The sequence below is a fragment of the Onychostoma macrolepis genome, chromosome 08 (genome assembly GCF_012432095.1).
Source record: "Onychostoma macrolepis isolate SWU-2019 chromosome 08, ASM1243209v1, whole genome shotgun sequence".
Lineage (NCBI taxonomy): Eukaryota > Metazoa > Chordata > Actinopteri > Cypriniformes > Cyprinidae > Onychostoma > Onychostoma macrolepis.
This window is the reverse complement of record NC_081162.1, coordinates 9,779,364-9,793,416: the sequence shown is the minus strand read 5'-3', so window position 1 is coordinate 9,793,416 and position 14,053 is coordinate 9,779,364. Positions and strand designations below refer to the sequence as shown.

Below are 14,053 nucleotides of genomic sequence, written 5' to 3'. Positions count from 1 at the left end.
TGTTAAAGCAGGAGAGAAACATACATGAGAGACAGGAGCAGAAACTGACTTCAAATACAACTCATATTTTTGAATATGTAAAATAAACGTTGCATTTACTGTATTAAACTTGTTCAGTGCAATATACTGTGTGTAGCTTTAACATACACTTACCTTATGATAATGTACTTAATGTCTGCTTTCATGTAATCCTTTACTCCTGTAAATGAGATCTAGCCTAAAGCAAGCTTGAATGCATGGATTAAAATGATATACGCTCCAAAAAGACTCTCTCACGGCTGGCAGTTTTATAGGAGAATGGTGGAAGGGTTTTTCATCTTAAGATGGAAAGTATTTGACCTGGCTGGAAAGTGCTCTGTAAGTGATAATGTACATGGAAAACAAAGACTCATTCTTACCTCACAGATCATTAAACATCCAGAGTTTATCGAAAGAAGGCAAACATACAGCCGTCGCAGGGTTTGGGGCTTTTATTTAATCGGTTTGGATATACAGGTTTTTTTTTCTTAAATTATTTTCTCATCTGCTGTCCAAAAGAAGACCATTAAGTTGGGAATTATACAAAAATATAAAGAGAATTACGAGTGCTGTATGCCACATATACAACAGGAAAGTATTTTACAGAAACACAAATCACCGTGTTAGGAAATCAAACAAAATCCATCTGTTAGCGGAAAGCATTTGTACACCAAACAAATGTAATCATAAAATTTCATACACGAGGAAAAAATAAAACGGCTCCCCTTAGATATGCTTTCAACACATTGCTAAAATTCCTCTATCAGCTTATCAAATGTCCATCTTGAGGGAACAGGAAGTTATTTATCGGTCATGCATTCCTGTAATTTCATCCTTTATCAACCCCTGATGATTTTTTCATCGTGTCATAGAATACACATGCACTATTTTCCTGTATTACACTAGTTAAACGTTGCTCTTTTGATTTGTACTGCCAAGCTTTTCCTCTCGAAACTCAAACACATCCACATACCAGACGGAAACATACATTGTTTTTCTATTTTCAGTCACCAGAAGATCTCTATTATATAAAATCAGAAATGAAAAAAAGAAAATGAATGAGGTAAGAGATCTAAATTTACAAAACCCACTTCAGCTTTACAGAACTGAAAGCATATAGTCCAGACATAAGACAGACATGATGCTTTACTGCTCATCTAAATCTCTCTCAGCGCACCGCTCCGTTACATCTCATCGCCTCCCTAAACAACAACAGCTCTGCTCCACAAAAGAGTTTGTTATACATGAAAGAGGAAATGCAATCTAGATTTTGGCTGAGACAAACTGACTCCAACAAAGTCAGAAATGACTCGTTACCTTTGACATTATCTAACCGTGCAATCATAAGTATAACAGTACAGTCTTCAGGAGGTCAAAGAACCTCGTCTCTGTTCAAATCCAGCATTCTCTCATCTAACACATGCTCTGTCCAGTCATTTCAAATACAATCTTCTGTTTCCTGTCATTCTGTGAGTGCAGCTCTTATTTTGGCCACTGAATTATTAGCACGTCGGGCGGCTTCTGAAACTCTTGTGCAAGAAATTATTCCACGTTCCGTTCTCTGAGGTACAAACAGAAAGGGAGGAAATATTTAAGGTTGTATTTCCCTTTCTCTGAATTTTACAGAATCTTTGGTCCAACCTTTCAAGTGCTCCTACCCGTTGATTTGCCCTTAGTCATACCAACACATTTACAGCCAGAAAGAAAAAAACAAAAAAACAACTTTCCATAAGTGCAACTTAAATACAGTTTATATTTCCTCAGCCAGTTCTGATAGTCTACAGATTAATGCAAATATACCTTAATCATGGATAGCACGTTTAATCTTTGACATCTGTATTAAATTCAATACGGCATCTAACCTGACTAAGGTCTAATGACTTTGTGCTCTCGTCCACATATAATGTGCTCATGCATTTTGTTTTCATTATGAACTCTTTCCTGTTTGAGCATTTGTAAGAATCAGCAATACTAAGACGATAAAGTAGGTCCGCATGGACTCAGCATGTTTTTACATTTTTGAGGGGAATATTGGCATAATTTTATGGTATAATTAAAATGGAAAAATGCATGAAAGTCCTACGGTTTTATTTTTGGATTACAATCTTATCAAATTAGCCAAAGTATTCAAATAAAAAATGAAACCAAGCAAAATTTTAGTACCAGACGCATAACGACTAATAAAAAGATTGTGATTTAAAATTTTGGAATTTTTAACTGACATTCTTTTGAGTTCTGTGTAAATCTGCAGATCTTTCGTAGAATTCTGCGGGCCTCTGAATCAGCAAACAGCAGAAACTGTTTTGCCCCAAATGCTTTTCCCTCCATCTCACTGGTACGACTCCAGATGTACATAAATACATCACTGACACGTAAAACACATGTAAAGACCGCAAACACACACTGAACTCCAGCTCATCTCCACCATCACTGGAAGCAAAAGAACAAAATGAGCCCTCACTGCCCTCACTGAGCATCCGTCATTGAATCAGGGTTTTAGTCCATGTACTCTCACTGTAGCTCTCTAACCAAAGGGAGTTTTTGAATTTTGGGAAGGATAACATGTCTCTCATGTGTGTCTCTCAGAGGTCTTCTGTGTAAATGATGCATGGACTGGCGTCCTCGGTGGACTCCAGCCTGACTGTGGACACAAACCGCCGGCGCCCGGCTGCGTTTCTGTTGCCGTTGTAGTTCAGCGTGGTGCGGTATGTATTCTGGGTGTGCTTGGGGTACACGATGGTCGTGCTTTGGAAGTGTAGCGGTCTGTGCCGTGGCTGGAAGTGAACCTCTGACTTGTAGCTGCGCCATGTGCAGTTCTGAACGGCCACCACCGTCTCGCTGAAGGATGTGGCGGTCGGGACCTGGGCGCAGAACACCTGGTCACGGAAGTGTCTGCCTGAAGCATACTTCACCGCAGAGTTGAACCTGACGGCGGTCAAAAGACAAGAATTCATGAGTTAGACATTATGTAAATAAGAGGAAAATATGGGAATGTTCAATCGAAGTCTGAGACCAACTTGGAAATCGGGTTTTGTAAAAGTTTAAAGAAATGTTATGATACAAAATAATGCAGAAACCTTTCTGATTCTGCACGATTTCTAGGTCACAAGTCAAATAAGTGACATATAACCCTGTACAAATGGTCAGATGTTCTTTCATTGGTCTTTCTCAAATCATGATGGAGAACATGATCTTCAGGATTTACACAAACTTGTGGAGTTAAAGGGATAGTTCACTCAAAAATGTACCTGGAAGAGAAGAAATCGTTGAATAAAGTTGTATTTTTTTTGTTTTCTTTGGACACAAAAAATTATTCTCGTAGCTTCATAAAATTACGTTTGAACCACTGATGTCACATGGACTGTTTTACAGATGTCCTTACTACGTTTCTGGGCCTTGAACGTGGTAGTTCCCCTGCTGTCAATGTAGGGTGACCATAGGGTGACAGTCCCGTATTTCAAAATTTCTTTACGACTGGGTGATCAGAGAGAGTAGTAGTGTTCAGTCACGCGACAACAGCCTAATCAAAAGATAAGCTTGTCGTAGAACAAAACTACCATCCAATCACAATTCGTTATAGATAACTTTGTCAACTTAGTGAAGGCGGGAAACACGGAATCAAGTGAACAGCAGTTCTGCGATCGGTTCTCCTTGCGCCTGAATTGTCAAATACACACACAGCTGTCAACATGTCCATCGTGTGGAGTATCTCACGTAAATACACTGTCTGTTATGGCTTAAGTGAACGTAAACAAGTGGGTGAAAACTGAACATGTGTCAGTATCTTACATTCATTCGGTCTTAAAGGGACAGCAGCCTAATTAAATACCTGTCTGTCTCATTAATGTTAATCAAACAACAAAAGATGTTAAATAAATGTATACTATATATGTTAAATGTATAGTTTATTACATGTTTATTTTATATTTAATTTGTATCTATCGTATTTGTCTTATGGTTTGTAATTTGCTTCTTTATTTATGTGGGTATGTATGTGTGTGTGTATATATATATATATATATATATATATGCATCTATACATATACATATTGAATGTATATATAAAATGTATGTATATATAAAACTGTATATATAAAATTTAGATATTATGGGATAAAATTTCTCATATCGTGATCATATAGACCCCCGTCCACCCGTCCCGTATTGAACCATGAGAAATCTGGTCACCCTATGTCTATGCAGAGTCAGAAAGCTCTCGGATTTCATCAAGAAATTTCCTAATTTATGTTCCGAAGATGAACAAAGGTTTTATGGGTTTGGAACGATATGAGGGTAATTAATTAATGACAGAATTTTCATTTTGGGTGAACTATCCCTATAATGCAAAAGAGATCTAAATCTTTGTAAGTCTTTGTAATGTTTGTTTAATTTTGAACTTTTCGGTCAAAATGCTTAAGTAATAGTGTAAATTGTAATGAAAAAGTGCAAAACGGAAACTGGTTTGGTCTCAGACTTTTGTATCCAGCTTTAGTTTGGATGGCCCTGCAACCACAAAAATATTTAACACTCACTTGATCTCTTTTTCTGGTTTTGGGTTAACCTCGATGCTCTCTCCATAGACCACAGGGTACATGCGTGACTTCGCATCTGGACCTTGAGAGTTCAGGAGCAAGTACGGCAGCTACACAGGAAGACATAAAAAAACAGGAATTAGCTATCAAGCTAGCCATTACAACCCATAATAACTGATGTTCAGCCTTGGCAAAATATTCATACATTTTATGTTGAAGTACTTCTCAATTCATGCATGCACGATGATAACTACACTGTATAATTGACCATTGGCCATAGCAACTGATTACTTGCATATAAGCGCTAGTTTTGTGTGTCTCTTCTCATTTTATGGTCTCTTCTTCTCACAAAATTTTCATTTGCTAGTTTTCATTTATCATAAAATAAACCCTTGATATATAGAAGACCGCTCTTCTAACGTTTGTTCTCTTAATCAGAGCACTGTTTAGCATTTAGCAAAGCAACGTTTTAGCAATATCTAACGTGCAACAATCCCAGAATACTTATTCTATAATGCCTAGTTTTGGTGTCTGTTTGAATATGAAATGTTTGATCAGTCAACACTAATGTACTTTATAGTTTGGGTCTTTTCAGGTAGCGTTTGTAATCAACTATTTCAATTTTAGATGGAAAATTGAATTATTTTATAAGCAGGCTTTTATGAGGTCTGATAAACTTTCAAGCAGTATTATTTTAGTATTATTAATATGTCATAATAGTATTTTTTTATATTTTCAGTTTAGTTTTAGTAATTTTGTTGTGTGGTTTTGTCATTTTAGTTTTGTATATTTTTTTTATTTCAGTTTTAAGGCAACATTTTTCTCATTTTTTAGTTTTTTGACATTGCATTTTATTTCATTATTTATTTTTTTATTTATTTTTAATTAGTGAAAATGTTTCTAATACTTGTAGTTTTTGTTGTTTTGGAGTAGTGCCGTCTGTGTGCATGTGTTTGTCTGCGTGCTGATATATATTTGGTGCTCAGACAAACGGCGACAATGCAGCAGTGTGTGTAGAGCTGGAGCGTCATGTGCCTCCACCTGCTCCAGTCATCAAACACACACACCACGTGAGCGCTCAGCACCTTCCTCTGTGTCCGGCACATACACGCTCTGCTTCTCACTCTCTGTCTCTGACACCTCATAAAACCCAATTCCTCCACAGCGTATCATCAGCCCAACTGTCATCTGACCTGACATGGGAAACGTGGGCTCTTCCTCAGCTCGAGCGGAACATTTTTTAACCGGCACATCCAGTAAATCAAGAAAACGTTAACTTTTATAGTCTCGCATTCTAATCTGCAGTTTTTGCTTCAGTCCATTTAAGAAATTTAGTTTCTCAATGTTGGATAAAAGTCTCATTCAGTCACAATCTAGTTATGATATTATGATGCACTGCATTTTTAAATCTGTTTTTCAAGTTGACAGAGGTTGGTCTGGCTCAGTTTAAGCCAAGAAAGTGATTACATAATTAGGAAAATTAAGACTCTCCCATTACTAACATATATGCTGTTTATGACAGGTTTCTGGTTGTCTCATGGATGCGGCCAGTGAGAAAGGGATCGCACCCTTGAGCATGTGCGTCTGTGTCCATATGAGTACAAGAGAGATCCAGGACGGATACTGTGTCCACTGTGCCGTTATACAAGGTTACATTAGAGACAGATCTCAGCAGGAACAGAGCACTTCAACAGGCTCAGCCAAACAGTATCTTAATCAAAGGCTGAAGGTTGAAGAGAGTTTGACATTACAGTGGCATCACTATATTGACTGACTAGGTCAGGAGGTCTAACTATTTTTCCAAGGAGGTCTATAATAGCAAGAGAAAGCCAGGTATTATACTTAATACATTATATTAGATATCACTGCAGTGTTAAATGCAAAAACCATGTCAGTTTGATACTGTAGAGAGCCCTCCAAATATAGACACTGGCAAAATATCTACTATCATAAAAACTGATAGTTTACTTTCAAAAAATAAAAATAATGGTTACAGGCCTCTGGCCATAAATGACGATGCAGATACAATATCTGCCAGCAGGGGCGAACGGGACCATGCTAACTAGTCAAACCTTCACTTGTACAAGTAAAAATATCTTGTTGTGCAGAAGGTTTTAATGGTATTACTACTGTTTTTTATTTGTTATTTTTTTAAACAGAAAAACTAAATTACAGAATTAGGCTAACACATTCTGCAATAGAAAATAGATAAAACATACATAAAAATACATAATAAATAAAATAACACTGCATTGTTTTCACTGTATAAATTGATAGATTAATGCTGATTAAAGCTATTAAAGTTATTCGGTCAAGAGCTATGAGTGATTTTTCCTTTTTTCCACTAGTGTTTGAGTGTGATCTCTCTTTTGGATTATGAATTTTCAAAATTGCATCCTAGATGAATGTCATGATGTTTTTGCATATAGAAATGGTTGGTGAGATACAATTTGCAACAACATTTATGTAGCAATAATAAATATTGTGTATTTTCTTATTTTCTTCAGTACCGAAAGTCATTCGTTCTTATCGGTACTACTACTACAGTCTTTCATAATTTAGCCCTGGGGCCCATTTAATACCAGGTTTTGGTACCTATCCTTATGCAGTTTGTGCAGGCTGGACACAGACACAGGGCTGTTCTTTATTGGTTGTTTGGGACTCTATATTGACATCTAGTGTCCTGAACTTCCTGAGTCAATGTTTTTATTCACTGCTGCCTCTTCACATTGGAGGTGTCTGACTGATCTTTGCTTTGTTTGGTTTCATATATTTTTAGTCTGTAGTTCCGGTTGTAGTGTTTGTGTTTGTTATGATCTCTTTGTTTCCCTGATCCATACCTTCACTCTAGGCCAGAGTGAAGGTATGGATCAGTCTAGATCAAACTCAGTTCCTGGAGGGCCGCAGCCCTGCAGAGTTTAGTTCCAACCCTGCCCCAACACACATACCATGTAGTTTCCAAATAAGCCTAAATGACTTGATTAGCTGGATCGGGTGTGTTTAATTAGGGTTGAATCTAAACTGTGCAGGGCTCCGGCCCTCCAGGAACTGAGTTTGACACCCCTGCTCTTGTGCTTGACATATGGTTTTGTTTGCTTGTTTTGTTAAAGCATACAATTTTTACAATACTGGCTGAAAGCACTACATAAATGTATTCTTTTTATTAGTAGTAGTAGTGGGAATAGTATTTGGTAGTAGCTCACTATAAATAAAACATAACTAGTAAAAAGTGATATTAAAAATCTGTACTATTTTGTCTAAAGCATAAAGCACTAAAACTAAAATCAGTTTTTAAAAGTAAAGGCATCATAGCATTATGTATATATATATATATATATATATATATATATATATATATATATATATATATATATATACACAATATACAATTGCTAACAGTGTTATCAAATTATTAGCGTTTTTAAAGAATAACTTTCAAGTGAGCTGTAGATAGACAGCAAGGGTAATCTAGATGTGCAAACAGAAGCTGTTGAAAAGTTGCTTATTATCATGCATCCCTAATGCGTTCTCATAAAGCATTTTTTGTTCTCATTTGTTTCAGAGGTGCCACTGCACCCTTCATTTTAATATCAGCAAACAGAGGTCATCAGTTTCTTATGCAACTGACTGCAACAGCTCTGCTGTTAGGCCTGCCACACAAAAATAGATTGGAGAGATTTTTTTTTTAACGTTATGCAAACACAACTCTCGAAATAGACCTGCAGCCACAAAATGAGAGGAAAAAGACAGACATATCCTCTGCAAACATGCATACTGCATATACTGTACATGCTGGGATAGACAAACCTTTGCAACGCAAGGTTGCCATGAATGGAAAATACAAAGTGCAGCAAACAATGATGGCTTTGTATGGCTATATTTTCTTTTCTACTCTGAGAGAGCATTTGGTCCTCATATAGTGCAAGTTGCCTGCAGGCTCCACCACATTTGTATACATTTAAGTAATAGGATTTTGGAAACAGCATATTCTGAAGAACTGCGACAGAGGGATGTTTTGTTTACGTTGGCACGAGAGCTTTCCAAAGTGTTAAAGACATACTGCTTAAAACCATAAAAACTTCATTTTGCACAAATAAAGTCATGCTGCTCTTTTCTATTTTATCGAGTGAGACGCTTTATTGCAGCAGCGTCCTGACAAGTGCATGCATGCTTCTTGAAGAGGAGTGTCTGAGTGATCATTTATACACTTCAAAATGCCTTTAGATACTTGCTCTTAGCGGCATGCTTGGGCATGTTAACAGTCGAGCAGCGGAAACCGGAATCTGTTTAATAAAAGAAGCTGTTGTTTTGTTTTTCTCAGGGAAAACGTTTTTTTTTTTGCTCTAGAAGATGCATCTAGAAGTGTTGGAAAAGGTTTCTTTCTATGCTACTCTGAAGCTTCTAGCATTGTGGTTACTCTGAAGTATTGAGACACTGCCAGGATTTCAATACAGATTTGAATGGATGGTTGTGTCAGAGGTGGACACTGTTAGTTTAGTGTGCTATGCAACCTTTCAGAGGCAGAAATAAGACTCTGTGTTATGCTGAGGCACTTGTGCGGTGCTATACTGTAACAAGAACACGCGCCGTCTAGTAATACTGTACCAGTATATGATATATATATATATGTGTGTGTGTGTGTCTCAGCACTGCCTGTTTGTTTGCACGTGTGTATGTGCTGTAAAAGGGTTGCTATGAGGAGAGGGACAGAGGGAGATCGGTTACAGTTACCACATTCACCAAACACAAGGTCAACTTGTTTACAGAAACTCTCTCTCTCTGGTCGCTCCTTGTCATCCCTGCTTCATTAGAGTGAGTCTCCAGAGGCACGAGCACCTGAACCCCTTTCTATTTCAGGATTCTGCCCTATTACTTCTCATTATTTGTCCCTGGCCTCCACACTGTCAACAGTGTCTGTTTGTGTTTATGACGAACTGCATATGTACTTCTATACTAACGTGTTTTTTTTAAATTGAACTACTTCATTTAACCACTGGTTACTCACGTGACTTTCGAATTGTCCTGTTTATACAGAAGCAGTTTGAATGCTGCCAGTATGAATGGGTAACTGAAGTCAATGTATATCCATAGTGAATACGAGTGAAGCAAATTTGAAAAATCCCAACTTCCATAACAACAGACAGTATTATTACCACTTATGGCATTATTTAAAATCAGTATGAAATGCCTATTTTCTAAATGCACAATATTGACCTTCTAATTGTTTTGTAGTCCACTTAAACCCATTGCTTTTTTGTGATCAACCTCAAACTCACATTTCAGATCTGCCTCCACCTAATCAACAACCAAACAAGATAATATTAAAAATATCTGCCACTACTTCTGTTACATAGTGACTTAAATGAGTGCATTTAAGGTGCAAGTTCATCTGTCAAAGGACAAAACTGATGGAAGACAACAACTGGATCTAAAACCTTTGGATGACACACAGCTCATATCTCCAAAGCCACACATGAACACACAGTTCAAATGTCACAAGTGTGTGCAAAATAACCTTACTCAAAATGCAAACACAATACATTGTGTTTATTGATTTCATTGTTTTATCCCCTTTTAAAACTGATTTCTTTCACTCATCGTCCTCATGCATAGGTCTAAATGCTGCACATAATTTACACAAGTAGAGCATGCTCCTGCATCAACATCCTTTTCCTGCACAACAAGCAGTACCCTTACCCTTCCCCTAAAATCAGTGCACCTATTGGTTGATATGAAAACTGTTTCACTGCCAGCACAGGATGTTGATTGAGGAACATGGCCTTCTTGGGTCTCATTTGAGCTCTAAGGCTTCATTAGATGAATGCATACCAGTTTGCCTTCCCGGCTCTCCTTTCTGCAGTATCCTTGCAGCTCATTTGGGGTTGAGCAGCTGCCAGAGCGCGACTCAAGGATCCCTGGTGACAGAGAGTAGAAGGGCGGACTGGGGCTTGGAGGGAGTCCTGAATCCGGACTATCAAGCAGTCCCTCCCGGTTCTTTCCTTTCAAACTCTCATCCATAGCTTGCAAATGTAAATGCCCCACCATTTCTGGAAGAGCGTAAATGTTTTAAACCAGCCGAATTCACTCCAGGAAATATGATATGAGAGATATAAACCTAAAGTCCCATATCAGAGACGCAGATGGAGTCCTGGTGTCCCAATAGATGCCTAAAACAAAAGTATTAAAATACATGTTATATGGGAGAATGGGGCTAGTTGTCACTTTTGATTGTCAGTTGTCAGTTCTGATTCCATTTCTTAGGGTAGGTTTCTTTTTCAGAGTCAGTTTCTATATAGACACAAACTTTTAGGTCTTGTCTATATAATGCAAGGCATGCTGTCACACTCTATAGAGTAAGTCCTCACAGCAGATTCTATGATTAAACAGTCTATTATAGGTTTTTCAACTAAATTAAATCAGTAATGAAACTCAGAAGTAAAGTAAAACAGTTATGAAAAAGGAAATACATAAAACAGCAAAAATGTAAATGGTAACTGTCTTTCAAACTATTGTTTTTGCCACCAAAATACTATTATTACATAAATAATATTTGTATATGCCAATATAATGCGTGACAACTTACACAAAACCATATGTTTACTGAGATACAGCCCCCTGACAACTAGTCTACCTATTTTTACAAAAAATGCTGTAATTCTTTATAAAATAATTACTAAAATATTTACAATATTTACAATAGTTTTAAAACCTAGTGTGCTGCCTATCTAGGCAAAAAAGTTTAGGCATCATAAGCGCGTTCGAACAGTAATCTCAACTAGAACGTTCAAACGCGCACATGATGCCCAAAATACCGCCTAGGTAGGCAGCTCATTAGGTTTCGAAACACCGCCGAATATGTTCCCAAACCTGCGCGTTACCGGATCATACATACACGAGTTGTACTTATTTAATTAAAAGACAAACAAAAATCACACTTAATGCACTCTATTATACATTTAGACTATATGAAGAAGGAAAATATGCCTTAAAGAGTTTTTGTTACCTTTAAATTTAGAAATTCCGCCGGAGAAAACTCCGTCAATGAAGAGTTTTACGCATAACACTTTAGTTCATGATCTCAGAAAAAAAGTAAAATCCACAACAGGCGCGATGACTTCCTCGCAAACAGTTTAAAAATTGCGAGAAGGATGCCAAAAACCTGTAAAGTCTCACAATAGTCCCCAGCTCATTGGTGCCGGTGTCTTCTGTGCGTCTCTTGCCCTTCTGGAAGCGCAGAAGTGTCTCTGGCTGCAGCGGAGCGCACACTAACCGCCAGCCTTTATGCGCCTGGAGCCAATACAGAGCCGCCGAGGCGATGCTGTGTTACCCGCGCCGGCCAGCAGGGGGAGAACTGCATTTGACAGTTCTGACCTACATTTTGCAAAAAGTTTAGTGTTTAGCAAAAAAAAAAAAATTACTTTTTTAGAGCAAACCGCGAGCTCGAAATGTGTAAATAAATTTACACATTTCAAAATAATTTAGTATCGATTTCTGTTGCTGAAATTAAGTGTGGAATGAACCTCAGTGATTTCTGAAGAACATTTGTGGGCTTAATTGGCCTCAGCTCTTGAGAAAGTGTATTGGGTTACTGTGGGATTAGTGTGTCACACTTTTGAAAATTACGGTGACCAGGTTTTTGGCAGAGATACAGCTTTCATTCTCTGTAATGTAATGCAATTCTGTTGAGAACCATGAGCTGCTTAGAAAGGCATTGAGGACACTTCATTTTAAGTCAGTCAGTCTAACAGCTGAAACAGGGACACACCTCATGAAACAGGGAGTGTCCCGAATAAACCGTCACTTCAGCGGAGGACACTTGCTATTTCTTTATACCACATATGCCATTTGATACTTGATAATTAGTGATAACTGGCCATAATGGAAATAATAATAAAAAAATTAAATGCTGCCCAGTCATGGGCATGACTGCTATGTACTGTTTGTATATAAAAACAGTCACTACTTGAGATGCAGTCACTTTGATTTTGCCAGACTGATATATCAGTTGTTAATATAAGTAATTAAGTTAACCTGATTGTTCATTTGCATATTTAGCATGTACAGGCAAAATACTATAACACTAGAGAAATGTGTTCATAAACATTTTAAAATGAATATATTCAGTTAAACTTTTAAGTGCTTTGGATTTAAGGCATTATATTGGCTTTCTAAGTGCTTTGTATTTTTATAAACAGCAGTAAATCCAGTGAAAAATGTGCAACAAAGAAATACATGTGACTGAATACGCATGGGTTGTCTTTGTCTTGCTCCATTTGTTAATCAAAAACAGTTCAACCAAAAGTCAGCAGATTAAAGTTAGCTGCTTTCCCTTGGTCTTCCTTGATGTAACATAGCAACAGTAAATGGGGCTGTCACACAAATAATGTAAAAGCTATCTGTGTTTCTGATTCTGTATTTTGTGAGACAGTGGGCAACTCTAATGTCTCAGCATCCGATTGAAAATCTTTACTTGCTCAGAAACTAAGCAGAAACCTAGTCTGAGCCATCTTGCGTGTAAGACGTGTGAGTGTGAAGGAGCATGTCTCAAAGCTCTGGCTGGTGTGTAGTTGTGTTTCAGGCCTGGGTGGAGTAAGGGTGGGCACTTCCACTCTGCAAGGCATCACTACCAAACTTCCAGAAACACTTACACACACACATATGTCTGACAGAAAAACAAAGAAAGAAGATAACAGTGCTGGGAGTAAAACCAGATAAAAGCAAGGGGAGAATTTGGCAGTCGTTTACAGACGTGCTGTTTGTTTGAACCTGAAGGAGAGTTATTCAGTGATTCTGAGGAAAGATACACGACTGCTTCAAACACAGAAACACGTGCGTACACGCACACAATCATGAAACATGTCCAGAAAACTGATTGAGGCTTTGATGGTTCAGCAGTTTTCTGACTTTACCTCGGCAAATTGCCAGGAATCACAGCAAAGCATTTATTGTTTGAACAGGATTTTGCCAAACAAAGGTGCCTTCATGGCACATAAGTGTTGAGTGTTCGAATACACTCACCAGAACTCTTTTCTGTCATTCACACACATGCCTGCATGTAGAAATGTAAATTTCAAATGCAGCTGGAAATGGCAATTATCAGGGCCAGAGCCCATTGGAAAGAGACAGAAATTGACCTCAATTTCCAAATATGGCACAAAATAAATGCTGGTGAATTTCAACATTCTTAAGTAAACTTAAAGTTTTGTGTGTGTCTTGTTTTTCCTCAGAAGGGAGTCTAGATTATACAAACAAAATTGTCTAGGACTGCTGAAAAGGATGTTTTTCCAACTAATCAAAATGGTGGAAAATCTGTTAAGACAGAAAAAAAACATGACCAATAAAACTTGTACCGAAAATGTATTCTCTGTCACTAATGCAGTTCTGAAGTTATTGGCGAAAATGTAAATTTGCTTATTATAGATCATTATAACAAATCTGATATCCAGGCACTTTACTGTTAATGACGTCAAGACAAATTGAAGGATGAAAAATCACCATCATAA

At 37.5% G+C, this 14,053-nt stretch overlaps 1 protein-coding gene across 1 annotated transcript; it reads right to left on the bottom strand.

Annotated features, from left to right (window-relative positions):
- Positions 1-455: 455 nt before the first annotated feature.
- On the bottom strand, positions 456-11,803 carry rflna (refilin A). The gene is made up of 4 exons (XM_058785879.1): positions 11,554-11,803; positions 10,380-10,717; positions 4,551-4,660; positions 456-2,943 (listed from the first exon to the last, which is right to left on the bottom strand). Exons 2-4 carry the CDS (start codon positions 10,593-10,595, stop codon positions 2,601-2,603), a joined length of 669 nt encoding a protein of 222 aa, XP_058641862.1. The 5' UTR covers positions 10,596-10,717; positions 11,554-11,803; the 3' UTR covers positions 456-2,600.
- Positions 11,804-14,053: the final 2,250 nt, after the last annotated feature.

Bases quoted from the DNA above. Each gene is read 5' to 3' on its own strand.
- rflna (XM_058785879.1), bottom strand. From the start codon at position 10,595: ATGGTGGGGCATTTACATTTGCAAGCTATGGATGAGAGTTTGAAAGGA. The intron at 4,661-10,379 runs GTATGCATTCAT...CTTCCTGTGTAG, and splicing joins AGAGCCGGGAAGGCAAACTG to CTGCCGTACTTGCTCCTGAA. The intron at 2,944-4,550 runs GTGAGTGTTAAA...GACCGCCGTCAG, and splicing joins AAACCAGAAAAAGAGATCAA to GTTCAACTCTGCGGTGAAGT.